Raw genomic sequence first — 27212 nt, 5'->3', positions numbered from 1 at the left:
ATAACCTTTGATGAGGTATTGCGGCCAGCCAGTCATAGAAATTACTCTACCAAGATGGTTTTGGCATTACAGTGACTGGCTGGCTATCCATGCAAGTTTATTGGCTGTGCAAACAAGCAGAGCCAGGGTTCAAGCTTCAGATCTGACCACCAGCCAATACCCATCGAGTGCCGAGCATATCCGAGCACCCAGATACTCGAGTGACATCCGATTTGAAAATTTTCCATATGTATAGTATAGTATATAGGACATACACTTGTTTCAACGATATCACAATACATTTATTAAAAAGATAAGATTTATTTTTGGCAAACAATGAATCAATTAATAACATTTACACGTGCTGTTATAGGCAGAACCATTTCCATGTATATGTGATCTTAATGATTGGATTCCCATGGCCAGAGCTCATCGACATAAGATTTGATGTGCTTCCTATGAGAAAGAGCATAATGAGAGGTTAATGAAGACTACATAATATAAAGCTTGTCAGTATTTTTTATTAGAAATCCACAGTTCTGCTTCCTAAGGCCTCATTCATCCGATTTTCATGTTCGTGTTCTATCCATGTTAATCATAGATAGAACATATACGCATTATAATCTATGGAGCTTTTCACATGTTGATATACTTTTACTAATCATGTGTCCACAAAAAATCATGGTGACATAACAATTTTTTTTATCTCAGTCATGGATCAAAATCACCCATACAAATGTATGGTTCTGTGAAAATCTGCATGCTTCAAGGGGTAGGGAATCTTTGCAATTTTAGGGGGGGGGGTGTTGCAAATAAGTGACACACTGATCAAACACTTATGAAAATCTGATCCAAAACACTGATGAAAACTGGTCCCTGTTTTTACGTAAAAGAAAAATCTATAGTGGATAAATGAGGCCTTAGTGTGTTAAAAAAAGTCACTTATATTCATGCGTAATCAAGTTGCAGGGATTGATAAAGGCATTGAATGCATCACAACACTGGAAATATGTAAGTATTAAAATCTAATTGTATTTCATTCATTGCTTAACCTATTTAGGATTGGCCCATTTTGGGCCTTTATGATGAAACATATGTATGTGTGTAGATTTAAATATGAAGTGACTTGAGAAAGTATTCACCCCTTGGTATTTTTCATGTTTTGCTACTTCACACCCAGGATTTTCACCCTTTTTTGAAGGTTTGCATCAGTTCATGTAAAGAACAAAACTTTGTACGTTTGGCTTTCTTTTTACTTTGAACCAAACAATAAATAGGACAAAATAACTGAAAACTTCAGTGTGCATAACGAGTCACCGCTAGTGTTGAGCGATACCGTCCGATACTTGAAAGTATCGGTATCGGAAAGTATCGGCCGATACCGGCAAAGTATCGGATCCAATCCGATACCAATACCCGATACCAATACAAGTCAATGGGACTCAAGTATCGGACGGTATTCCTGATGGTTCCCAGGGTCTGAAGGAGAGGAAACTCTCCTTCAGGCCCTGGGATCCATATAAATGTGTAAAAGAAAGAATTAAAATAAAAAATATCGCTATACTCACCTGTCCGACGCAGCCTGGACCTCAGCGAGGGAACCGGCAGCGTTGTTTGTTTAAAATTCGCGCTTTTACTTGGTTACGTGAAGTCCCGGCTTGTGATTGGTCAGGGCGGCCATGTTGCCGGGACGCGGACCAATCACAGCAAGCCGTGACGAAATTACGTCACGGCTTGCTGTGATTGGTCCGCGTCCCGGCAACATGGCCGCCATTAACCAATCACAAGCCGGGACGTCACGGGAGGCTGGACACGCGCCTATTTTAAAAAGCGCGCGTGTCCAGCCTCCAGTGACGTCCCGGCTTATGATTGGTCACGGCGCCCATGTTGCCGGGACGCGGACCAATCACAGCAAGCCGTGACGAAATTACGTCACGGCTTGCTGTGATTGGTCCGCGTCCCGGCAACATGGCCGCCATTAACCAATCACAAGCCGTGACGTCATGGGAGGCAGGACACGCGCGCTTTTTAAAATGGGCGCGTGTCCAGCCTCCCGTGACGTCCCGGCTTGTGATTGGTTGCGCCGCGGTCAACCAATCACAAGCCGGGAGGCTGGACACGCGCGCATTTTAAAATTTTAAAATGGGCGCGTGTCCAGCCTCCCGGCTTGTGATTGGTTGACCGCGGCGCAACCAATCACAAGCCGGGACGTCATGGGAGGCTGGACACGCGCCCATTTTAAAATGCGCGCGTGTCCAGCCTCCCGTGACGTCACGGCTTGTGATTGGTTGCGTCTCCCATGTGACTGCGACGCAACCAATCACAAAGCCGGGACGTAATTTTAAAATCCTTAAGGACCTAAAATTACGTCACGGCTTGCTGTGATTGGTTGCGTCTCCCATGTGACTGCGACGCAACCAATCACAAAGCCGGGACGTAATTTTAAAATCCTGAAGGACCTGAAATTACGTCACGGCTTGCTGTGATTGGTTGCGTCCCGGTCACATGGGCGGCACGCAACCAATCACAAGCCGGGACTCACGTAAAGGAAAGAAAAGCGCGAATTTTAAACAAAGAACGCTGCCGCTTCCTTCGGTAAGGTGCAGGCTGCGTCGGAGAGGTGAGTATAGCAATATTTTTTATTTTAATTCTCTCTTTTACACATTTTTACATTAATGTTGTTTCGATACCGATACCCGATATCACAAAAATATCGGATCTCGGTATCGGAATTCCGATACAGCAAGTATCGGCCGATACCCGATACTTGCAGTATCGGAATGCTCAACACTAGTCACCGCCCTAAAGTCAGTACTTTGTAGATCTTCCTTTTGCGGCAATAACAGCTGCAAGTCGCTTTGGGTAAGTCTCTATGAGCTTTCCACATCTTGCCACTGGGATTTTTGCCCATTCCTCAAGGCAAAACTACTACAGCTCCTTCAAGCTAGATGATTTCCTCTGGTGAATAACAATATTCAAGTCTAACCACAGATTCTCAATTGGATTAAGGTCTGGGCTTTGACTAGGCCACTTCAGAACATTTACACATTTCCCCTTAAACCACTCGAGTGTTGTTGTAGGAGTATGCTTTGGGTAATTTTTTTGATTGGAAGGTGAACCTTCGTCTGAGTCTAAATCACTGACAGACTGAAGCAGATTTTGCTCAAGAATATGTATTGTATTACGCACTATCCAAATTCTCCTTGACTCGGACCATTTTCCCTGTCACTGCTGCCATCACCATGTTTTACTGTGAGGATGGTGTTCTTGGGGGGATGATCTCTGTTGGTTTGGAGCCAGACATAGCATTTACCTTGATGGTTAAAAAGTTAAATTTTGCTCTCATCTGACCACAGCACCTTCCTCCATACATTTGGAGAGTTTCTCACATGTCTTCTGGCAAACCCAAAATGAGCCTTACAATTTTTGTGTGTAAGTAAAGGCTTTTTTTCTGCCCACTTTTCCACAAAAGGTCACCTCTATGGAGTGTATGGCTTATTGTGGTCGTATGGCCAGATACTCCTAACTCTGCTTGGGAACTCTGCAGCTCCTTCAGGGTTAATTTTGACCTCTGTGTTGCCTCTGATTAATACCATCCTTGCCTGGGCTGAAAGTTTTGGGGGGCGGCCCTGTCTTGGCAGGGCTATTGTGGTATTGTGAGGGAGCACCAGGGCCGTAGTCATGGCTGAGAGTAAATGCTTATACATGCCCTGGTCTCCCGCCACATGAAAACAATGTCCCTTTGTCAGTGTACCTGTCTCTCCATTCTCCAAGCCATCAGGGTCTCCTCTGGTCTGTTGCAGTCTCACCCCCAATGATTGCACATATATGGAGACAGAGTCCAGCTCAAACTTTAAATGGGTAACTTTACTGGTTTCTTTTCTCAGCACATCCATGTCTATTGTAGCATCAACATAGGGTTCCACACAGTTTACATCCTTCGCTTTCCCTGTGCTCTCCCTCATGTCCTTCAGCACATTCCCGGATCGTACCGTCTTGTCCGGTATTGCAGCGGCCTCCCTGCCCAGCTTCACTATTCTTAGGAGTTCCCCTGTCCGCTTCACCCAGACAAAAGGGCATCTGCCCATGTAGTAAGCTGCCACATGATAGAGCCACCTGTGTTCCACGTGCTACTGCAATACCTGATCTCCTGGCCTTGGATGTCTGGGCTTCTAGCTTCCAACATTATGGGACCCACTGTGTTGCCCCAGGCTCTAGGGCCCTCCGGGACTGCCTGGGCTCTCTGGGCCTCCGGGACTGCCTGGGCTCCCTGGCCCTCCTGGGCTGTCTGGGCTCCCTGGCCCTTTTAAACTCCAACAAGGAAATACTTCTATCTTATCCACAGCTGGCCCCTCCTATGTTAACTTTTACTTCTCTTATTCACAATATACACATCACAGCAATTAGGTAGATAATACAATATACATAGCAGCATTTGGTAGTAAAACGTACACAGTTAGAATATTTCATATTTAACCAAGGGAAGGGTGGAGGTCTTTTCAGTCTTTGTAACCCCTTACAGTATCAAGTTCTTTAATTTGATGATAATGGATTTAACTAGGGTTGAGCAACTTTTACTTTTTCAGGATCAAGTCGGGTTTCGCGAAACCCGACAAAAGTCGGGTCGGGTGAAATCGGCCGATCATTGCGAAAAGTCGGGGGCCGACTGAAACACGAAACCCAATGCAAGTCAATGGGGAATAAAAGTCGGCAGTGAGTGGAGGACAGGAAAACACCTACAGAGCCCATTTTAATGTCAAAAACATCAATTATTGTTACTTAAGCTTGTCAATCTTAATTAACCTTATAATAATAGTTAGGTATTGAAAATTGGGGGTCATTTGGTTAAAGTTGTGGGGGGGTGGAGGGCTGGCTCAATTTTTTCTTGGGCCCAGGAAATGTGGAATACGTCACGGCAGTGGAGCAGGGAGAGGTAAGTATTTCAACTTTGCAAGTGCTGTGATCCTGAGCAAGCAGGGGGGGCACACTCGTTCGCATTGCCACTGGCACAGGGCCCCTCAAAGTACGGCGTTGTGAGTGACGGCGAGGACACCTCCCACCGGCAGAGACACTTTTGCGTACTATGAGGGGCCCTGTGCCAGTGACGTCGCCAATGAGTATGCCCCCCCACCTATTGAAGGAACCTGCACTTTCATCTGCACCTTCCTCTTTGTCCCCATGTAAGGTGGTATAGTATGCGGGAAGGGGAACCTGAGTTTCAGCAGGGTCAGATTCAGGCTGTGTAGAGTGCAGGGGAATGTAGTGGTCTGTGTCAAAGTACCAGCAGACTCATCTAGCAGTGGCTGGGCAATGGGCAGGAATGAGGAGGAAACACAGATATAGGCCCAAAATAAAAAAAAGTAGGCTAAAAGCTGTTAAAAATTGGTAACAGGAGTAAACAGGCGGCATTGGTTTGTTCAGTGGAGGAGAACAACAATCAGCGGCAGACACCGTTAGTAGGCCCAACCAAACAAGTAGGCCAAATGCAGTTTCATATTCTAAATATAGGCCAAAAGCCTGAAGATTGAAGCTCAGCTTTGTGTAGTAGAGGAAAACAAGAGGCTGCAGCAGACAACGTTACTAGGCCCAAACCAAGAACTAGGCCAAATGTAGTTTCATATTGTTGTTACAGGCCGAAAGCCTGAAGATTGAAGCTCAGCTTTGTTTAGTAGAGAAAAACAAGAGGCGGCAGCAGACAATGTTACTAGGCCCAACCCAACAAGTAGGCCAAATGCAGTTTAATATAAAAAATATTTAAACGAAAGCCTGAAGATTGAAGCGCAAGAAAAATAAACCAGGAGAACACCAAGGAGCGGCAGACAACGATAGTAGGCCCCAACCCAACAAGTAGGCCAAATGCAGTTTAATATTTGAAACGGGACAACAGTTGAAGTTCAGCTTTGTTCAGTGAAGGAAAAAAAAGATGCAGCGGCAGACACCGTTATTACGCCCAAATAATAAAGACAGTGGTAGTAGGCGCAAAGTATTAAATGGAGTCCAGGGCCCCTGTATATTTTAACTATCATCTATCATTTCAAATAATTCATATTGGCAGTGCCATTTCAGGTTTTACCCGCACAGACTACACAGTGGTGGAGCTGGGAGAGGTAGTATTGCAAGTGGTAGAGCACAGTTCAATCTGGTGGGGGGAACACTCTCTCGTGGGCGGCGGTACTGGCACAGGGCCCCTCATATAACGACGGTGTAATATGAGTTGTGGTTCAGTGTGTCTCCCCAAAAAAATGAGGAAGTCTGGTGGAAAAGGCCGTGGGCGGGGGTTGCCAGCTGGTACTGATGGTGCTGGTGGTGCTGCATCTCGTGGTAGTGGCAAAAGCACAGTAGCACCTAAGGAAGGAGGTGTTCAGCCTGCATCATCGTCTGGCTACACAAGGCCTCGAAGGCTCCCTTACCTGGGAGTAGGAAAATAGCTTTTAAAGCCGGAGAAGCAGGAAAAAGTGTTGTCTTTCCTTGCTGACTCACCCTCTAGCTCTTTTGCCTCCTCTTCCCAAAGTTCTAAATGTAAGAGCAGCCAGTCATCAGTGGATGCTCCCGGTCAGGAAAAAGACGTTTCCTTGTGTCCTTCTCCCAAACCAAAAGTGAAGGATGCAGCAGGCGACACCACAGGTTACTCCATGGAGCTCTTTACACATACCGTGCCTGGGTTCGAAAGGGAAATTGTACACTGCCAATTACAAGAAGAATAGGACATGGAGTGCACTGATGCATAGCCACAGCTAGATTGTGATGCTGTTCCATTGACTCTGATCACTACATTGCCCTCGCAGTTTACTGAGCCAGAATGTGACCCTCATGAGACTATGGTGCCCTGTCCCGAACGCTATAGCACCTTACACGGTGACACTGAGGAAGGTGCACATGACATTGAGGAGGAGGTAATAGATGACCCAGTTGTTGACCCAGATTGGCAGCCATTGGGGGAAGAGGGTGCCGCTGCCACTAGCTCAGAAGCGGAGGAGGATGATCCGCATCAGCCATCTACATTGCAACAGCTGTCATCTGGCAGGCCCGTATCAGGCCAAAAATGTTTGCAAAAAACAAAAACAGTTTTAGGAGAGCGTGGCCATTCGGTGAAAGTAGCACAGCGCACAATGCCTGAAAAGGTTTTCGATAGTAGGAAGAGTGTAGTGTAGCAATTTTTTAACCAAGATCAGAATGATCAGTCAAAAGTTATCTGTAAGAAATGCTCCAAGACCTTTAGCAGAGAGAAGAATCTTCAAAATTTAAATACAACGTGCATGCTTAGACATTTAACCACCATGCACTTGCAAGCCTGGACTAACTACGAAACGTCCCGTACTGTTGGTGCACCTGCTCGGAGTGAAGGTAGTCAGCAATGCTACATTGCTTCCCTCACTGTAAGCCCACCGGTTAGGACACCACCAGCAGCAAATGTGGAGGTATCGTCGTAAGGCCAAAGCAGTCAGGGAATCACAAGGTTATTGGTAGGAAAGACTCTATGTTGGCCAACAACAAGAATACCATAACAAACTCTCTCTCTCAATCCACCATGTCCACCACCACCACCACCGCTAGTTCCACCATATGCAACTCTCCAGTCCAGCTCACCCTACAAGAGACTCTCGTTAGGAAAAGAAAGTACTCATCCTCTCATCTGCGTACACAGGATTTGAACGCCCACATTGCTATACTAATCTCATTACAGATGATGCCCAACCATTTGGTTGAAAGCGAAGCTTTCAAAGACCTGATGGCCCACGCAGTACCACGCTATGACCTACCAAGTCGACACTTCTTTGCGAGAAAAGCCATCCCAGCCCTCCACCAGCATGTCAAAGACCGCATTGTCCATGCCTTGAGGCAATCAGTCAGTGGAAAGGTGCACCTCACAACAGATACATGGACCAGTAGGCATGGCCGGGGACGTTACGTGTCCATCACGGCGCACTGGGTTAATGTGTAGGATGCAGGGTCCACAGGGGGCAGCCATAGTGCGACAGTTCAGCCTATCCCACAGTCTCAGGAAAAAGTTGGCATACAGCGTTCGCCACTCCTCCTCCTCCTCCAGAAGCGAAAGCTCGTGCACAGAGCACAGTCGCCCTACCACTCCATCCGCAGCTGCCAGTGTTGCACACGGGGTGTCCCATTATCGAACAGCTAGTGGTAAGTGTCAGCAGGCTGTGTTTCAAATGAAGCGTTTGGGCGACAACAGACACACCGCGGAAGTACTGGTGGAGTACTTGCAGCAACAAACTCAGTCATGGCTGGGCAGTGTACATCTTGAGGCAGGCAAGGTATTCAGTGATAACGGAAGGAATTTTATGGCTGCCATAGCCCTTTCAGAACTGAAACACATACCTTCCCTGGCTCACACCTTTAACCTGGTGGTGCAGGGCTTCCTCAAAAATTATCCAAAGTTACCAGCCCTGCTCCTAAAGGTGTGAAGACTTTGCTCGCACATCCGCCGGATGCCCATACACTCCAGCCGTATGCTGAACCATCAGCGATCGCTGAATCTTCCCCAGCACCGCCTAATAATCGACGTTGCAACAAGGTGGAACTCCACACTGCACATGATTCAGAGGCTGTGCGAACAGAGGCGTGCTGTTATAAATTTGTGGGAGGATACACGGGCAGGCACTTGGATGGCAGACATGGAGTTGTCTGGTGTGCAGTGGTCGACTCCATCATAAGCATTAACATCCCACTTATGCGTCTGCTGATGCAAAGTTTGATGCACATTAAGGAGCAGGCATCTGCAGCCGAGGAGGAGGGAAGCCTTGATGACAGTCAGCCATTGTCTGCTCAGGGAACTGTCCAGGACGAATTGGCAGATGAAGAGGATGAGTAGGAGGATGATGGGGATGAATATGTATGGGAGGAGGAGGATTCTCAGGTGGCAATAGAAACTGGTGGCATTGCAAGGTCTGGTACAGGTTTATTGAGGGACACTTGTGATGTTGATTTGCAAGAAAGTGGGCCTCAACCCAGCAGAAACAGTTAATTCACACCTGGAACATTGGCCCACATGGCTGAGTATGCCTTGAGTATCCTAAAAAGTGACCCCCGCATTTTTAAAATGATGACCGATGACGACAACCGGTTGGCCTGCCTTCTGGATACAAGATATAAAGGAAAACTGCAAAATATCATGCCACATGAGAACCTAGGTCAAATATTGGCTACCAAACAAGCAACTCTTGTAGACCGTTTGGTTCAGGCATTCCCAGCACACAGCGCCGGTGATGGTTCTCACACGAGCTGCAGGGGGCAACATGGCAGAGGTGCTAGAGGTGCAGAAATCCGAAGTGGTGTTGGACAGAGGGGTTTTACGACAAGGTTGTGGAATGATTTTGCAATGACCGCTGACACGACAGGGACAGCTGCATCGATTCAAAGTGACAGGAGACAGAATTTGTCCAGTATGGTTACAAACTACTTTTCCGCCCTTATCGATGTTCTCCCTCTCAGGTCATTCCCCTTTGATTACTGGGCATCTAAACTAGACACCTGGCCTGAATTGCCAGAATATGGATTACAGAACCTCGATTGCCCTGCTGTCAGTGTGCTTTCAGAAAGAGTGTTCAGTGCTGCTGGTTCAATACTGACCGAAAAAAGGACTTGTCTGCCTACCAAAAATGTTGATTAGCTAACCTTCATTTAAATTAACCAATCATGGATTTCACATTCTTTTGCCCCACCTTCCCCTGCTGACACGTAGCTTGCCTGAAAGATGACTTGCTTTTGGGGGGAGACACTGAACCCTAACTCTGGCCCTGTGGGATAACACAACACTATGAACGTGGAAGAAAGTGTCTGCCTGATATACGACGCACTAGCAGTACAGCTGAATATACACTGTGTGAGAATTTGAATCTCCATTTTTGGGATGGAGACACTGAACCCTAACTCTGGCCCTGTGGTATAACACAACACTATGAACGTGGAAGAAAGTGTCTGCCTGATATACGACGCACTAGCAGTACAGCTGAATATACACTGTGTGATAATTTGAATCTCCATTTTTGGGGGGGAGACACTGAACCCTAACTCTGGCCCTGTGGGATAAAACAGCACTATGAACGTGGAAGAAAGTGTCTGCCTGATATACGACGCACTAGCAGTACAGCTGAATATACACTGTGTGAGAATTTGAATCTCCATTTTTTGGGGGGAGACACTGAACCCTAACTCTGGCCCTGTGGTATAACACAACACTATGAACGTGGCAGAAAGTGGCTGCCTGATATATACGACACACTAGCAGTACAGCTGAATATACACTGTGTGAGAATTTTATTCTCCCTTTTTTTTGGGGGGGGAGACACAGAACCACAACTCTGGCCCAGTGGTATAACACAACACTATGAACGTGCCAGAAAGTGGCTGGAATTATTATTTAAAAAAAAAATAAATAAATAACAAGCTCCCTACAATGAGCTCAGGACAAGTATGGCAGCAATAAAAAGGACTGCTGAACACAAAAATGTGGACAAATAAACAAGATAGGTAACTGTGCAGAAAGGAGCAACAGGATTTTTGCTTTTAAAAAAGCAGTTGGTTTGCACAGCACCGTGCACACAGCTATGCAGCTGCTGCACTAAAATACGACCTCCACTGTTCCTGCACAAAAAGGTGGTGTGGGACAGTGAAAATCGCTCCAGCACAAGCGGTTTGGGGGTTTATATTTCCTCCCTAACTCTGTCCCTGCTTCTGACTAACTGCAGCAACATCTCTCCCTATGCTCAGATCGGCAGAAGTAAGATGGCGGTCGGCGTGCACGCCCCTTTATACCCCCTGTGACACCGCAGACAGCAAGCCAATCACTGCCGTGTCCTTCTCTAAGATGGTGGGGACCGAGACCTATGTCATCACGCTGCCCACACTCTGCGTCCTCCTTCATTGGATGAAAAACGGCGGTGACAGCGTCATATGAAACGCGACTTTGGCGCTCTGATCGTGTACCGCATGGCCGATCCCACACTAGGATCGGTTCGGGTTTCATGAAACCTGACTTTGCCTAAAAGTCGCCGATTTATGAAAATGACCGATCCGTTTCGCTCAACCCTAGATTTAACGGTGCTCTGGGGGATCATCAGAAATTGGGATTTTTTTTTTTATAACCCATCCCTGACTTGTACTTCTTAATAACTTTATGCCTGACTTGTTTGGAGATCTACTTGGTCTTCATGATGTTTTTTAGTTAGTGGTGTCTCTTGCTTAATGGTGTTGCAACCTCTGTGGCCTTTCAGAAAAGGTGTGTATATACTGACAGACCATGTGACCCTTAGATTGCACACAGGTGGACTATCTTCCACTAAGTATGTGACCTATAAAGATAATTGCTTGCACCAGAAATTTTTAGAGACTTCATAGCAAAAGGGGTGAATACATATGCAATATTTAGTTATGTGATCCCATAAATTTAATTGATGCCAATATTTTTCTCACTTCACTAACTTATACTCTTTAGTGCTGATGCATCACACTAATCGGATTACTAAAATGTTTAAACACAGGTTGTAATGTAACAAAATAGGCAAAACACCAAGGGGGTGAATACTTTCACAAGCCCTATGGATATACATTATTGTTTTTGTTTTTTCAACCTCACATTCCAAGAGACATACAATTTCTCTTTTGTCCTAATGGTGATATCAATTTATTATAGTTTCATTACATCTTATTAATGTTGTACAATAAATACACTGTTTGAAAAAAAAAAGTTTGTCGCCTTATTCCAAGAGCCATAAGTTTAAAATGTTTCCATCAACTGTGCTGTGTTAGGGCTAATTTTTTGCATGGCGAGATGTCAGGAGAGCCATGATTAGGAAAACTTGTCTGAAAGCTGTGGGGCTGGTGAGAAGGAAGGTGAGATGAGCAGATACTTGCTGTATAGAAATCAATGGGCTGCAGAGAGGTGGCTCTCATAGAATATCGCTACTATGCGCACTCAGTCGATGTCTGGGCCAGCACTAGTGGCCAAGCTCCATGGAAAGGAGCTGTACAGTATGAGAGATAAAAGCTTTAAATGTGGGAGAATGACAGCAGAAAGACAATGCAAGTCACACTGTCTTATTTAAGCAATTTAATAACTTGAGAATACCCTTTTAGTTGAATATGACTTCATGTGCTACTATATCAATTATTATTATATATATATATATATATATATATATATATATATATATATATATATATATATATACTCAGGGTTGTATTCAAAATTCATGCTGCCTTTGACATGCTTGGTGAATTCCCCCCTATCGATTGTTCAGGCTAACGCCGGTTTCACACATCTGTGAAAGGACTATAAAGCGTAGATTGGCCGCGTGACTCCTGATCCAAGTTTAAAAGCTGTACATATACTTATTTGACTGACAAATTTGGGTTTGGACACCACTGGCGAGTGTGTGCATTGCAGTCTGTGCTCTACACAGATGTCTGAAATCCTCATAAAAGTAGCTGATCTTGTCACGGGAGGGATGGAGTGCTTTGGGCACCAAAACAGATACGAAACAGAATCACATAAATCCTGCAGTCAGAAATTGACAGTAATATAAATGGCAAACCACCAAGACTCGAGCTACATAGCTTTATAAAATATCCAGCACTTGCTCTGTATGGAGTGGGCTCAATTCATGTATGAACACGGAGTAAATAATGCACATGCAGTCATACGTGAGGGCCACCCACCCATCACCACACCGCTCCCCCCAAACATGCAGCTATATATAAACTGTCCAGGGCTATGGCTACCTGACTACACTCATGCCATCCCATCCAAATCATAATAGTGCTAGACAAGCAGTGGTGTGCACTGTGCTTAGCATCCAGATCGCACATCCAGAGGATCCCTGCAGCTCACAGTGATGCTGGAAAAGCACAGCTCTACAAACACTCATTTCTCCCTACATGCACACATACAGTTATATGAAAAAGTTTGGGCACCCCTATTAATCTTAAGCTTAATGTTTTATAAAAATTGTTTTTTTTGCAACAGCTATTTCAGTTTCATATATCTAATAACTGTTAAACACAGTAATGTTTCTGCCTTGAAATGAGGTTTATTGTACTAACAGAAAATGTGCAATCTGCATTCAAACAAAATTTGACAGGTGCATAAGTATGGGCACCTCACCAGAAAAGTGACATTAATATTTAGTAGATCGTCCTATAGAACAAGAAAAGTAGCCACCCATAGAAACCTGCCAGGTGGCTGTTTGTTATGATGCACATTATTTATGCATAATTATATTCTTCGTATGTTTTTTGAGCAGACATATGGGTGGATTTGGGTATTTTTCATGTTTTTAATCTGTTTTTAATTTTTGTCTACCAATAAAGCTATTCCTTTTTTCATTACTCATTGGTGGTGTGCAGTTTCTATGGGTGGCTACTTTTCTTGTTCTATTGGTTGCTATACTTTAGCCACTCTACTGCACCCCCGCCCTTTGCATATTACGCATAATTGTAGTGCGCCAGCTATTTTGGTTGTGTTTTAGTAGATCGTCCTTTTGCAAAAATAACAGCCTCTAGTCGCTTCCTGTAGCTTTTAATGAGTTCCTGGATCCTGGATGAAGATATTTTTGACCATTCCTCTTTACAAAACAATTCCAGTTCAGTTAAGTTTGATGGTCGCCGAGCATGGACAGCCCTCTTCAAATGATCCCACAGATGTTCAATAATATTCAGGTCTGGCGACTGGGATGGCCATTCCAGAACAGTGTAATTGTTCCTCTGCATGAATGCCTGAGTAGATTTGGAGCGGTGTTTTGGATCATTGTCTTGCTGAAAGATCCATACCCTGTGTAACTTCAACTTTGTCACTGATTCATGAACATTATTGTCAAGAATCTGCTGATACTGAGAGGAATCCATGCATCCCTCAACTTTAGCAAGATTCCCGGTGCCAGCATTGGCCACACAGCCCCAAAGCATGATGGAACCTCCACCAAATTTTTCTGTGGGTAGCAAGTGTATTTCTTGGAATGCTGTGTTTTTTGGCCGCCATGCATAACGCCTTTTTGTATGACGAAACAACTCAATCTTGGTTTCATCAGTCCACAGGACCTTCTTCCAAAAAGAAATTGGCTTCTCCAAATGTGCTTTTGCATGCCTCAGCCGACTCTGTGGCGTGCTTGCAGAAACGGCTTCTTTCACATCACTCTCCCATACAGCTTCTCCTTGTGCAAAGTGCGTTGTATAGTTGACCGATGCACAGTGACACCATCTGCAGCAAGTTGATGCTGCAGCTCTCTGGAGGTGGTCTGAAGATTGTCCTTGACTGATCTCACCATTCTTCTTCTCTGCCTTTCTGATGTTTTTCTTGGCCTGCCACTTCTGGCCTTAACAAGAACTGTACCTGTGTTCTTCCATTTCCTTACTATGTTCCTCACAGTGGAAATTGACAGGTTAAATCTCTTAGCCAGCTTTTTGTATCCTTCCCCTGAACAACTATGTTGAATAATCTTTGTTTTCAGATCATTTGACAATTGTTTTTAGGAGCCCATGATGCCACTCTTCAGAGGAGACTCAAACAGGAGAACAACTTGCAAGTGGCCACTTTAAGTAGCTTTTCTCATGATTGCATACACCTGGCTATGAAGTTCAAAGCTCAATGAGGTTACAAAACCAAAAAAAGTGCTTTAGTAAGTCAGTAAAAAGTAGGTAGGAGTATTCAAAACAAGAAAAGGATAAGGGTGCCCATACTTATGCACCTGTCAAATTTTGTTTGAATGCAGATTGCACATTTTCTGTTAGTACAATAAACCTCATTTCAAGGCAGAAACATTACTGTGTCCAACAGTTATTAGATATATGAAACTGAAATAGCTGTTGCAAAAAAAACAATTTTTATAAAACCTTAAGCTTAAGATTAATAGGGGTGCCCAAACTTTTTCATATAACTGTACCATCATTGCTTGTTTTATTACATTGCTTGTTATATTACACCATATCACTTGTCATATTACCTAGTTATAATTACATGTTACTGATCTCTGATTGGTGAATCAGCATTCAGCATTCTCAGGTGCTCCCGTATCCTTGCAGTCTGCAGGTGACTTTTTTCTGTTTCCCTGCACAGTGGCACTGACTGAATAATGCACAGAGCATATTCCATCCTGATTCACTTGCCCACCACGCCCTGATAATGCCACTCCAGCAGATGGTGGGAAAAATGTAATAAAACTACATAAAATTATTCTAAAAAGTCCTTATTTCTAGTGGCTGCCACCCGAAACCTGCCACCCTAGGCTACAGACCTACAATGGTAAGTGGCAAACACAACCCTGGGTAAATTGAGGTAGTGTGATTACTGCACATTATCACTTTTTTAATACTAAATTCTACTTTACTACTATTTTGTTCTACACATTCATTAATTATAACATGTCTAATATACCGGGAAGGTGAAGTAGGGGTGTATTTCTATTTTAAGAGAAGGAGCAAGGTCAATTGGTAATTTGGTAATTTGAAAAAGTAAAGGCCATACTGCCCATAACAACCAATCATTCTGTCTAAATTAATGTATACTTTAGTTGAGAATATTATAGGGAAACTCTGTTTTTTTTTGTACAGAATGAAATGACAGCAAATATCAAAACAAGTGCAGTCAAGGAACAAAAAAATAATCACATTGATAAATAAACAGTAGGGATGAGTGAACCTGTGGAAGTTTGTGCTCGGAAATTGAGTTCAAAGTTCGGTTCATGTACCCAAACTTGACCCTGGACCTAAACCCCAAGTAAGTATATAAGTCAATGGTGACCCGAACTTTGGTGCTGTAAAACTGCTGTAAAATGAGCTGGAGGGCAGCAGTAGGAAGCAAAATAAGGGAAAGAGCAGGACAACTGCACTGCAAACAAATGAGGATAGGAAAATGACTTAAAATAACGTATATTAAAAAAAAAAATAATAATAATGTTCAACCAGGAGGCGAAGGTCATTTTTTTAGGTTCCCCCATTTTTAATAACCAGCAAATGCAAAGCAGAAAGCTAGGGGCTGATATTAATAATTTGGGAAGGTCTATAGATATTGGCCCCTTCCCAGCATATAAGACCAGCTCACAGGTGTCTGCATTCCCTTGGCTAGTTATAAAAATGGGGTGGGCCGCATGTCATTTTTTAAAATTACTTATTTTACACTGTCAGGCCGGGTCAAGTGGTGCCCCAGCCAATCACAGCCATGCCATTACTTAGTATGGCTGTGATGGCCCACAGCATTAAAGCTTGTTGAATGGCTGTGCTACAGCTTTTCAACAAGCTTTATTAGGCTGATAAACCTGAACAGTAACACGGACGTACAGCAAGAAGTCAGTGTTCGAGGATCAGTACTGGAATAGTTGTCTGGTACGAACCCCAAACTTTACTGTTCAGGTTTGCTCATCCCTAATAAACAGTGTTAAAGTAGTCATCCAAATTTAAGGAAAGGGATTTTGTTTATAGATATTTTATTTGCTTTTACTGAAAAGGGGAAATTACTTCATTGAAAGGAGGTGTGTGTTAGGGGTCGAGTTCCCACCTCTGCACAGGGGGAATCTCGGGCCATCTCCGCTGCAGTTTCCCATTCTTCTCCTGCCGCAGTGGAGCCTGCTCAGCGGAGACGTCGGTCCCAGCGTCTTGCTCAGTCTGACTCTGTGCAAAGGGTTACTGCTGCCTTTCCAGCTTCTGCCATTGTAGCCAGTACTGGGCAGCGGCGAGCAGACGTTTTTGGGACTAAGTCCTGCTTTTCCCCTTCTGAGCATGTCCAGGGTAAGATCTCTCATTGGAGATCAAGGGTCACATGCTTAGATATTGCAGCAAATCCCATTGGTCCTCCAGGAAGGTCCTGAAGGTGCTCAACTTCTGTGGCAGCCTCCCATTGGTCCTTCTGGGAAGGTCCTGTACTTGCTGCAGCTATAAAAGGTTCGCATGACCGCACGGCCATGTGCTAGTATCAATCTAAGTTATGTGCTTTGCGCCAGTGTGGTTATGTGTGTATGAATTCAGGGACCCAACTGAAATAAGCCCCTAGAATACCGGCACCTCCGGTGAGGAGATTGTGTGTCTGCATAACCACAGACTGCTATCAGCATGGCAGTTAGCTTGCGCGCTTGTGAGTAGTGTTGAGCATTCCGATACTGCAAGTATCGGGTATCGGCCGATACTTGCTGTATCGGAATTTCCGATACCGAGATCCGATACTTTTGTGGTATCGGGTATCGGGTATCGCAACAACATTAATGTAATAATGTGTAAAAAAGAGAATTAAAATAAAAAATATCGCTATACTCACCTGTCCGACACAGCCGGGACCTCAGCGAGGGAACCGGCAGCGTTGTTTGTTTAAATTTCACGCTTTTACTTGGTTACGTGAAGTCCCGGCTTGTGATTGGTCAGGGCGGCCATGTTGCCGGGACGCGGACCAATCACAGCAAGCCGTGACGAAATTACGTCACGGCTTGCTGTGATTGGTCCGCGTCCCGGCAACATGGCCGCCATTAACCAATCACAAGCCGTGACGTCACGGGAGGCTGGACATGCGCGTATTTTGAAAAGCGCGCGTGTCCAGCCTCCAGTGACGTCCCGGCAACATGGCCGCCATTAACCAATCACAAGCCGGGACGTCACGGGAGGCTGGACATGCGCGTATTTTGAAAAGCGCGCGTGTCCAGCCTCCAGTGACGTCCCGGCAACATGGCCGCCATTAACCAATCACAAGCCGGGACGTCATGGGAGGCTGGACATGCGCGTATTTTGAAAAGCGCGCGTGTCCAGCCTCCAGTGACGTCCCGGCAACATGGCCGCCATTAACCAATCACAAGCCGGGACGTCACGGGAGGCTGGACATGCGCGTATTTTGAAAAGCGCGCGTGTCCAGCCTCCAGTGACGTCCCGGCAACATGGCCGCCATTAACCAATCACAAGCCGGGACGTCACTGGAGGCTGGACACGCGCGCTTTTCAAAATACGCGCATGTCCAGCCTCCCGTGACGTCACGGCTTGTGATTGGTTAATGGCGGCCATGTTGCCGGGACGCGGACCAATCACAGCAAGCCGTGACGTAATTTTGTCACGGCTTGCTGTGATTGGTCTGCGTCCTGGCAACATGGCCGCCCTGACCAATCACAAGCCGGGACTTCACGTAACCAAGTAAAAGCGTGAATTTTAAACAAACAACGCTGCCGGTTCCCTCGCTGAGGTCCCGGCTGCGTCGGACAGGTGAGTATAGCGATATTTTTTATTTTAATTCTTTATTTTACACATTAATATGGTTCCCAGGGTCTGAAGGAGAGTTTCCTCTCCTTCAGACCCTGGGAACCATCAGGAATACCGTCCGATACTTGAGTCCCATTGACTTGTATTGGTATCGGGTATCGGTATCGGATTGGATCCGATACTTTGCCGGTATCGGCCGATACTTTCCGATACTGATACTTTCAAGTATCGGACGGTATCGCTCAACACTACTTGTGAGTCTAACAGGGCGCAGTGCTTTCCTTTCACGGCTACTCTGTGAGGTAACAGAACTAGCCTATACCGCCAAATAGTGCCACCATTCACTAGCAGCAGGTTCCTCCTGCACGGTGGACCCCGGGCTGCGAACGCACCAATAATAATAAACATCTATATTTACTCAGTGAGTTCCACTAGCCCTAACAGTGTGGTTTGGCATATAAGGGGTGTGAGGTAGCTTTCAACTCCAAAATTCTGGTGACATTTTCTGCCTCAATGTAAACCAACCAATTGTCAAAAAATACACCAGAGTTATCAGACAGCCACTTATCAACATCTATGGCAAATCTGGCACATTTTTTTGTGTAGTCTGAATTACATGGTATTGAGAAATGTGGCTCGTTGTGGGCTTTTTCTGTAGGCACATGGTCATGATGCATTCTAAAATGTCTATCACCTCTCATAATATGGCAGGTTTCAAATGTAAATTAACATTTTTCACTATTTTGTACCAGTTATATTCATTTTTATTCAAAATGAGCAGCTACTTTAGCATTCATTAGAATAAGTATTGTAAATGCACGAGGAATTTACATGCAAGGAGTGGATGACACAGATACATTACAGTATTTGAAACATTTTTGTATACTGCTTACATTGTGAAAAAATATATTCTGCTATCAGCATGGGGGAAAAGAAAGCTAATTAAGGTCATCGACGATAATATTAGAAATGTTAAATCTTGAAAATTGTGAACATGTGTTTTGTGGCATTAGATTTTACTTAAACTTCATGTAGTAATTGTGGATATAAATTCCTTATTTATCATTCTGAGTATGGCGACTGCTTTGAATCAAAGTGAAACTCTATGTGGAAGTTCTAAAGGAAAATTAAATAGCATCTACATATTTTATGCTCTTAGCTCATAGAAACTGATAATCTTGTAAATTATTTATATTTTCAAACAAGGCAAATAATTAAAATGGCATATGAAGTATTTTAAATACCAGACATTTCATTAATGAGTAAAGTTATATCTGAAATTAATCAGTCACATATACTTTTCTTATTTAACTCACTAATAGCTCAGGCATGACAATATTAGTTAAGGGATGCCATTTTATTGTCTACTACTACTACTACTACTACTAATAATAATAATATTATTTTCATTTGCCACAGGGTAGCTTTCAGATACATAGGTATCAGATTAACTCCTTCACAACAAATAATGTTTCTCTGCTTTTGATGCGGGCTGCGGCACTGAGCCTGCATCTTTACCTGCACTTGATGGTTGATTTAATGCCTATGGCCGGCGTTCATAGGAGATCTTGATTTCTGCTAGCAGAACAGGGGGTAAATATGTTCAGTTGAGAGTCTCTGAAGCTTTCTTGTCTTGATCAACTCAGCTGTTCAGTGTTGACCACTCCCCTCTGCCATATATACTCGCCTCTGGCAATCAGCATTGCCAGCATTAGTTTTATACTGCCTGGTGTGCAGTTGGAGGTGTATGTTGAGGAGGCATTTCAAGCTCCTCAACACACTAAAGAGTGTTGCTTGGTGATTTGTCTGTGTACATATCCTCATCCTCTCCTATTTGATTGTTCCTTACTTTTACTTTGCAGTGTTTCAGTCTGTTGTTTGTGAGTGCATATTAGTATGATTGACATTTTCAGTTAACCCTGTATGTATTCCCTTGTTAGTATGGTTTGAGTATTCTTATATACAACCACTTCACACTTTCCTGGCTTTCCTGATTCAGGAGCTAAGCAAGGTATGTTGCCCCTGGCATCGCCACCATTAGGAGTAATCCAGGGAGCAGGGATAGCTGGGGCCCCCTAGGTTTAGGGGTAGGGAAGGAGTCCAAGCCCCGAGATATCAAACTATAGTCTCGTGAAAATTGTACATAGTTCTTAAATAATCCAAGGAGGAGATGGTACTGCATTTCTCTACAAATAATTGTTGCCTCAACTTTTATTCACATAAGCTTTCTCATACCACACATTTGCCCCTTGATACAGACAGAATAGATCAAGTAATTATTATTACAATTCTTACCCAATCTCAGAAGAAGAATATGATGAATGTTCTGATCTCAGATTTAGGTAATATTCTACTGAATTTACAAGGGACCGCCATGTTTCACTCACCTTCAAATAAATTAAAGGTAAAAAAAAGTCAAAGTCAGCACTGGTATAAGTAGTATCATATTTTGATATAATTTCACAAATATTGTGGCTTAGTTTTAAAGGGAATTTTCCACCATGTTTTTGCTATCTCATCTGAGAGAATCATAATGTAGGGACCAGGGCCGGACTGGCCATCAGGCAGTTCTGGCATTTGCCAGAGGGGCCGCCACCTGCCATGGGTCGCTCCCTCTGCAGCAGCCCTTTTGATGTGGTGACAGTACAGAAGCAGGAAAAGGAGGCGCGGCCTCAACTGCTCTTTTCATGCAAACATCAGCAGTGGGACAGGAGTCGGCAGTCAGGCAGTCAGGAGGAAGAGTGGAGGTAAGCTGGGCTGGGGGCAGGGAGGCATTTATCCCCGGGCTATCTCCCAGCTCCTGCTCATGGCCGGGGATAATTTATATACCTCTCCTAGAGGCCGTACCAGGCACAGCTGCTGTCTGTAACACCCAGCCAATGAAATCAAGCAGGGGAGCTATAGAAACCAATGGGAGGAGGTGGGTGGGGTGAGTGCTGTGAGGAGAAAAAGACTGTGGAAGATTACAGCACTGAGCTCCTCCAATAGAAGCTGCAGCCTTCCCTCCTCTGCTGTATCAGTGCTGGAGGATGCAGGGCTGAGAGTGAAAGGATCAGTGCTGGAGAATGCAGGGCTGAGGGTGAGAGGATCAATGCTGGAGAATACAAGGCTGAGGGCGAGAGGATCAGTGCTGGAGGATGCAGGGCTGAGGGTGAGAGGATCAGTGCTGGAGGAGGCAGGGCTGAGGGTGAGAGGATCAGTGCTGGAGGATGCAGGGCTGAGGGTTAGTTGATCAGTGCTGGAGGAGGCAGGGCAGAGGAAGAGATGATTTGTGCTGGAGGAGGCAGGGCTGGGGGTGAGAGGATCAGTGCTGGAGGAGGCAGGGCTGAGGGTGAGAGGATCAGTGCTTGAGGAGGCAGGGCTGAGGGTGAGAGGATCAGTGCTGGAGGATGCAGGGCTGATGGTGATAGGAGGGCTCAGGCCCGTGTGTGCAACCACTAGCAATGGAATTGAAATCCCCTGCTCCTAGAAAGTAATGTCACATGAAGAAATCCAGCTGCCTGCAGAAAGGAGTGAATATATATGTGTATGCTCAATGTGTACAGTGTGTATATGTGCAGGTCATGTGTCTGTAGTTTGTGTATGTGTATATATATATATATATGCACCTTATGTGTCTGTATATGTACTGTATGTGCGTGTATATATATATATATATATATACAGTATATATATATACACGTATACACTGTATATGTGTACGTACTGTAATTCTGCAGAATCATGACCCCCCCAGGTTGCCCACCCTTTATTTCTGCTACTTGCATTTTACTGCCCTGTGTTGCAGATTTGTGGAAACAAGTCTATTTTTAAAGGGAACTTATCTCCAGTGTTTGAGTCTTTCAACAAATTCTGCCACCTGCATCACCTCTGTGCTGCATTACACCGACATTTATATTGACTCCTGACCCCTGTTTACCCCCATACAAAACATTTTATTTGCGGTCACGCTGTATTTAAAGTGAGGCTGGTCGGGCTTCCTCTCTGTTGTATGCTGCTGACCTGTACTTAGACTATCTAGAGAGCAAGATTACAGAAGTTACAAGAAGTGGGCCTGTGTTCTTAAAAATGCCAGGGCTGAATTTAAGTCCCAGTCCGGCCCTTGTAGGGACAGAGACCCTGATTTCAGTGATGTGCCACTTTGTTTACTCGGTGCAGCAGTTGTGAAACAATCAGAGTTTTTAGATGTAGCATGTAGCAGAGATCAGAAAGCTAACCCCACCCACAACACAGCTTTCTATGTACATTGTATATTAACAGTAAGCTGATAATTAGTGGTGTGGGTGGGGTTTGACTAGGAAGTACAGGATAGCACACTGAATAATAAGTGACATATCACTGAAATCAGTGTCTCAGCCCCTACCTCATGGTACCCTTAGATTACATAGCAAAAACATTCTGAAAAACTCCCTTTAATAACAAAGCAGAAAATCATATTTTAGTTGTATTCTTTCTATATGATTAAAGTGTGAAAAATAAACAGAAAGAAAAACAAATTCAAGTAAATTTTAATTGTTACAACAAACTAATTTTGAGTACTTCAGTACTCAGAATCCTTCTTTTTTTTTTTTTTACAAAAAAACCATCTTCTCCAAGGTTTGATTTGGTTTTATAGGGAGGTGCCTTATAAGAGCCACCATGATCAGTTTGATTATAGTATGAAATGGATCATTTGTAGAATTAAAAGGCACAAGTTTCCATCTAAGGCTTTGCCTCAAATGATATCATATATGACTCAAGAAATAGCACATGGCATTATTCTCCTTCAAAGAAAGACTCTATGAAAGAACCCTGATGGCATCCATTGTAAATCTAAGGAGTCTTTTGGGAGCCAATGGTTTCCATCTTGTAAATGATGCAGGAATAAATACCATACTTGTAATAATTGCACAGAAAGCCTGGAGCTCATTATTCAGGCCCATTGCAAGGACTGCTAACAAATATTAAAAACAAATGCAAGTTTTTAAAGATTTTAACTAATACTGGTAAATTACTGGTATTTTATCATTTTTTCTAGACGGGTTCTTTTACCTGGTCCAGTCCATATAGCAAACCAAAAATCAAATTAAATAGGATCAAATTAAATAGTATATGAAATTTTAAAGGGAAATCATCATCACTTTTACACCAGAAAACTGGCATTATAATATTACAAGATTTGTTGCAAGTGGTATTTCTCATAAACTTTTGCAACTTCTTGGGCTTTTTGAGCCAGTGAGCCTTAGGCAAAAGGGACCTAGCATCAGGTTTACTATAATACTAAGATGTCAAACATCGTTGAAACAAAAATTGCTGCGTTCCTCCTTGAGCCACTTCACAAATCTCTACATTAGGGCTGTCCCACACGTCCAGATAATTCCGGTACCGGAATAAATCGGTACCGGAGTTATCCGTGTCCGTGTGCCTGGGAACTCACGGAGGCCATACGTGCGGCACACGTGTGCCACCCGTATGGCGAGTGGGTACCACACGGAGCGTGTGGTACCCACTCTGCATCATGCTGAAGCCGCGATTCATATCCTCTCTGCAGTAGCGTTTGCTGCAGAGAAAATATGAATAATAGTGTTTAAAATAAAGATCTATGTGTCCGCCGCCCTCCCACCCCCTGTGCGCCCCCCCCGCTGGTCAGAAAATACTTACCCGGGTCCCCCGTCGGCTGTCGCTCCTTCCTGGTCTGGCCGCGGCTTCTAGTGTATGCGGTCACGTGGGCCCGATCATTTACAGTCATGAATATGTGGCTCCACCTCCCATAGGGGCGGAGCCGACTATTCATGATTGTAAATGATCGGCCCCACGTGACCGCATACAGTAGGAGGCGCGGCCAGACCAGGAAGGAGCGAGGGAGCGGGTAAGTATTTTCTGACCAGCGGGGGGGCGCACAGGGGGTGGGGGGGGGGCGGACACCTAAATCTTTATTTTTAACACTATTCTTCATATTTTCTCTATAGCAAACGCTGCTACAGGGAAGATATGAATACCGGCTTCAGCACCATGTGGGGGGGACAGCGCTTACTGTAGCGCTGTCTCCTGCACGCACACAGACCCCAGACGGAGAATGTCCGTGTGAGGTCCGTGTTTTACGCGGACCCATTGACTCTATTGGGTCCGTGTAAAACGTGCGCTCCCACGAACACTGACATGTCTCCGTGTTTGGCACACGGAGACACGGTCCGCAAAAAATCAATGACATCTGAACAGATGCATTGATTTTTATGGGTCTACGTGTGTCAGTGTCTCCGGTACGTGAGGAAACTGTCACCTCACGTACCGGAGCCACTGACGTGTGAAACCGGCCTTATGGATTGGATGATGCAAATAAATACAGTACCATAACATTCTTCATCAATGTGCTGACTTCTTTTTTTCATTGGCAAAAATAACTATGAAACATGTATGATTCTGACAATATCAAACGTACATAGTTTTTTTAAAATTTAAATGGTGAAAAAAAATTCTGAGATTTGTAAAAGAAAAAAAAATGAAAAAAAAAAGGTTAGGTTTGTGAGACAGGTGACATTTGTATTTTTTGAGCTATGTGTCAGCTTGTTTTTTTGCATGGCGAGCTTTCGGTTTAATTGATACCAATTTGGACTTGATCGCTATTTATTGCCTTTTTTCAGGGAGAATTGGTGATTGAAAAACTGTAATTATGCCTTTTTTTTATTTCAGCTTTTACTGTATGGGTTAATTATTTTTTTCTATTTTGATAGACCGGACTTTATGGATGCGGCAATATCAAATATGTTTCTTTTAAAATTGATCACGTTTTTATTTAATGGTGGAAAAAAGGGGTGTTTCAACATTTTTATATATTTTTTATATTTTTTAATATACTATATACTGCAATACCGCAGTATTTTGTGAAAATTTTAGTCTCCTGATGCTCAGCCGTAAGGCTCGCTCACACGAGCGTATACATCAGACAAGTGCTATCCAGTAATTTATCACATCGCACTCAGACCAATGTTCTTCTATGAGGCAGTGCATATCTGCATTTCTTTTCTCATGCCAAATCGGCATGAAAAAAGAAATTGCAGCATGCTGCGCGTTGCTGCACAAATTGGATTGCATTCACCCATTCAAGACTATGGGTGAGTGGAAATTATTTTACTGCACTTGGATGACATTTGAGTGCAGTCAAATTTACACAGACTCACACAATGGAGAAGATTGAGAAATCTTGTTCTCCATCTTCATCGGACCTGTGCTATGATTCTCTCATCCAAGGGAATCGTATCACACTAAGCTGCCATTTGGGCTAGAGTTTGGTCCTAGAGTCATTTACATAATCTTTCCAATTCTCTGGCGTGAGAGAAGCTACGCTCGTGTGACCCCGGACTTTAACTGAGCTGCAGAGGAGTACCTAGATATGAGCAATAGGGTTTTCAGCAGGCCCCCAGCTGCCATAGAACCTACCAATGCCTTGCAATTGCATCACGGTGGACCAATGGGAGCCAGTGCATGTGAGCATTGGTGCACATTCCATTCACCTATCCGTTGCACCAGTTTAGCAAATAATTGAGATCAGTGTTTATTTTTCTAAATATTGAATTGAAACGATGATGCAGCCCTGGGTGCTTGTTGACTCAACATTACCTAGTAAGGAGCATTAAGTGTCTCTAAAAGTAAGCCAAACAAGAGCTGGTGTGAAGTTAGATAAAATTGTCTAGTTGTGTGCCAAATGTATTACCCGGTATAAACCTTCGCCATAAATGTAGCACATCAGCAGACTGGCAAGTCTAAATTTACAGTATCAGGAATAATCAATTGGTCTGATTATTTACAACTCTTAAATTTAATTACCAATTAAAAAAAATGCCAGCAATGAATCACTTTGTGACACAAAATACCTGGTTTGTCATTGTGGATGCCCATGAGCTTTCTGTGGGTGTAGGTTCCCAAAAATGTCTGGAGAATGCTTGTCTTTTGAGCCTTAAAAACTGATTTGTAGCTTCCTCTGCAAAAAATGAAGCTCCTAGAATACCTGTGTATTAAATATATGTATGCTGTTCAGTTGAATTTCAGAGTTTTATGTATACAAAAACAATTAATCCAAATCTGTCATTTGGCAAGTTCACAAAGAAATACAGTTCAGGAGCCCCATAGTGGTCATCTAATGCTAATAATATTACGGTACATAACAAATGAGTCTAATAAACTTGGAATTGTCTATAGTCAATGTTAGAAAAATAGAACTTATTGCACACTTATATGTTTACAAATGAGGACGTAATCAAGACTGAACAACATATATATGTCTAGTGCTGGAGTTTCATTCTATTTTTTCTCTCTATATATAAGACTTTTGATATGTATGGTGTGTTGTACCTTAAAGGGATTTTGCACTATTCACAGCAGGTATCATTTATCTGGAACAGAAGTGGATATGTCATGGGGTCCGTACAGGTAAAGGAGACCACTTCTACCTGTGTTAATGTTAGAGACGATTTTCTGGGCATCTTCATTATCACTAGTATGGGTACTAGGATCCATGCTTCCTAATCCCAAAAGTGTCTTTGAAGAGGAATTGCAGCATGGAGCTCCGATGGGGTGTTCGATGTTTCCATATAATGATATGAGAGAGATGGAGAGAACACAACTTCATACAATTCCTCACAACCCCCCATACTCCCTTGACTGGACAGTAGTGGAGGTCCCAGCAATATAACATCTTGATATAAGAATGGATTTTTTATTACCAACATTATCATTTCTGCACTACTAGTAGAAGTGAATAACCTACTGTATATGTCCTCTTATTACGCTACCGTTTGCTGTGTCCCTAATTTTGACATCTTACACCATCACTTAATGCATAAGATATTCATTAAAAACGTTTAACCATTCATATATTCCTATATATTCACCATTATTCATTTAATGTATTAATATTTTCTTACCTTGGATCAAGAGGGTGATTTGTAGAAGAATTATCACACGACCCATCGTAAATCAACTGAATGTATTGATGCTAAAAATTTCTCTGTAAAAATTAGTTAGACATAAATTAGTTTCTACCTCTCTGTCACTCACTTTTTCTGACCTTTGAGCCT

General features: G+C 43.7%; 1 protein-coding gene across 1 annotated transcript; it reads right to left on the bottom strand.

Moving 5' to 3' along the window:
* Nucleotides 1-280: 280 nt before the first annotated feature.
* On the bottom strand, nt 281-27212 carry C3H3orf85 (chromosome 3 C3orf85 homolog). The gene is made up of 4 exons (XM_077299543.1): nt 27060-27212; nt 26010-26143; nt 20455-20546; nt 281-435 (listed from the first exon to the last, which is right to left on the bottom strand). Exons 1-4 carry the CDS (start codon nt 27103-27105, stop codon nt 381-383), a joined length of 327 nt encoding a protein of 108 aa, XP_077155658.1. The 5' UTR covers nt 27106-27212; the 3' UTR covers nt 281-380.

This window comes from Ranitomeya variabilis, chromosome 3 (genome assembly GCF_051348905.1).
Source record: "Ranitomeya variabilis isolate aRanVar5 chromosome 3, aRanVar5.hap1, whole genome shotgun sequence".
Taxonomy (NCBI): Eukaryota; Metazoa; Chordata; class Amphibia; order Anura; family Dendrobatidae; genus Ranitomeya; species Ranitomeya variabilis.
The sequence above is the reverse complement of the archived record's forward strand: the minus strand, read 5'-3'. Positions and strand labels throughout refer to the sequence as shown.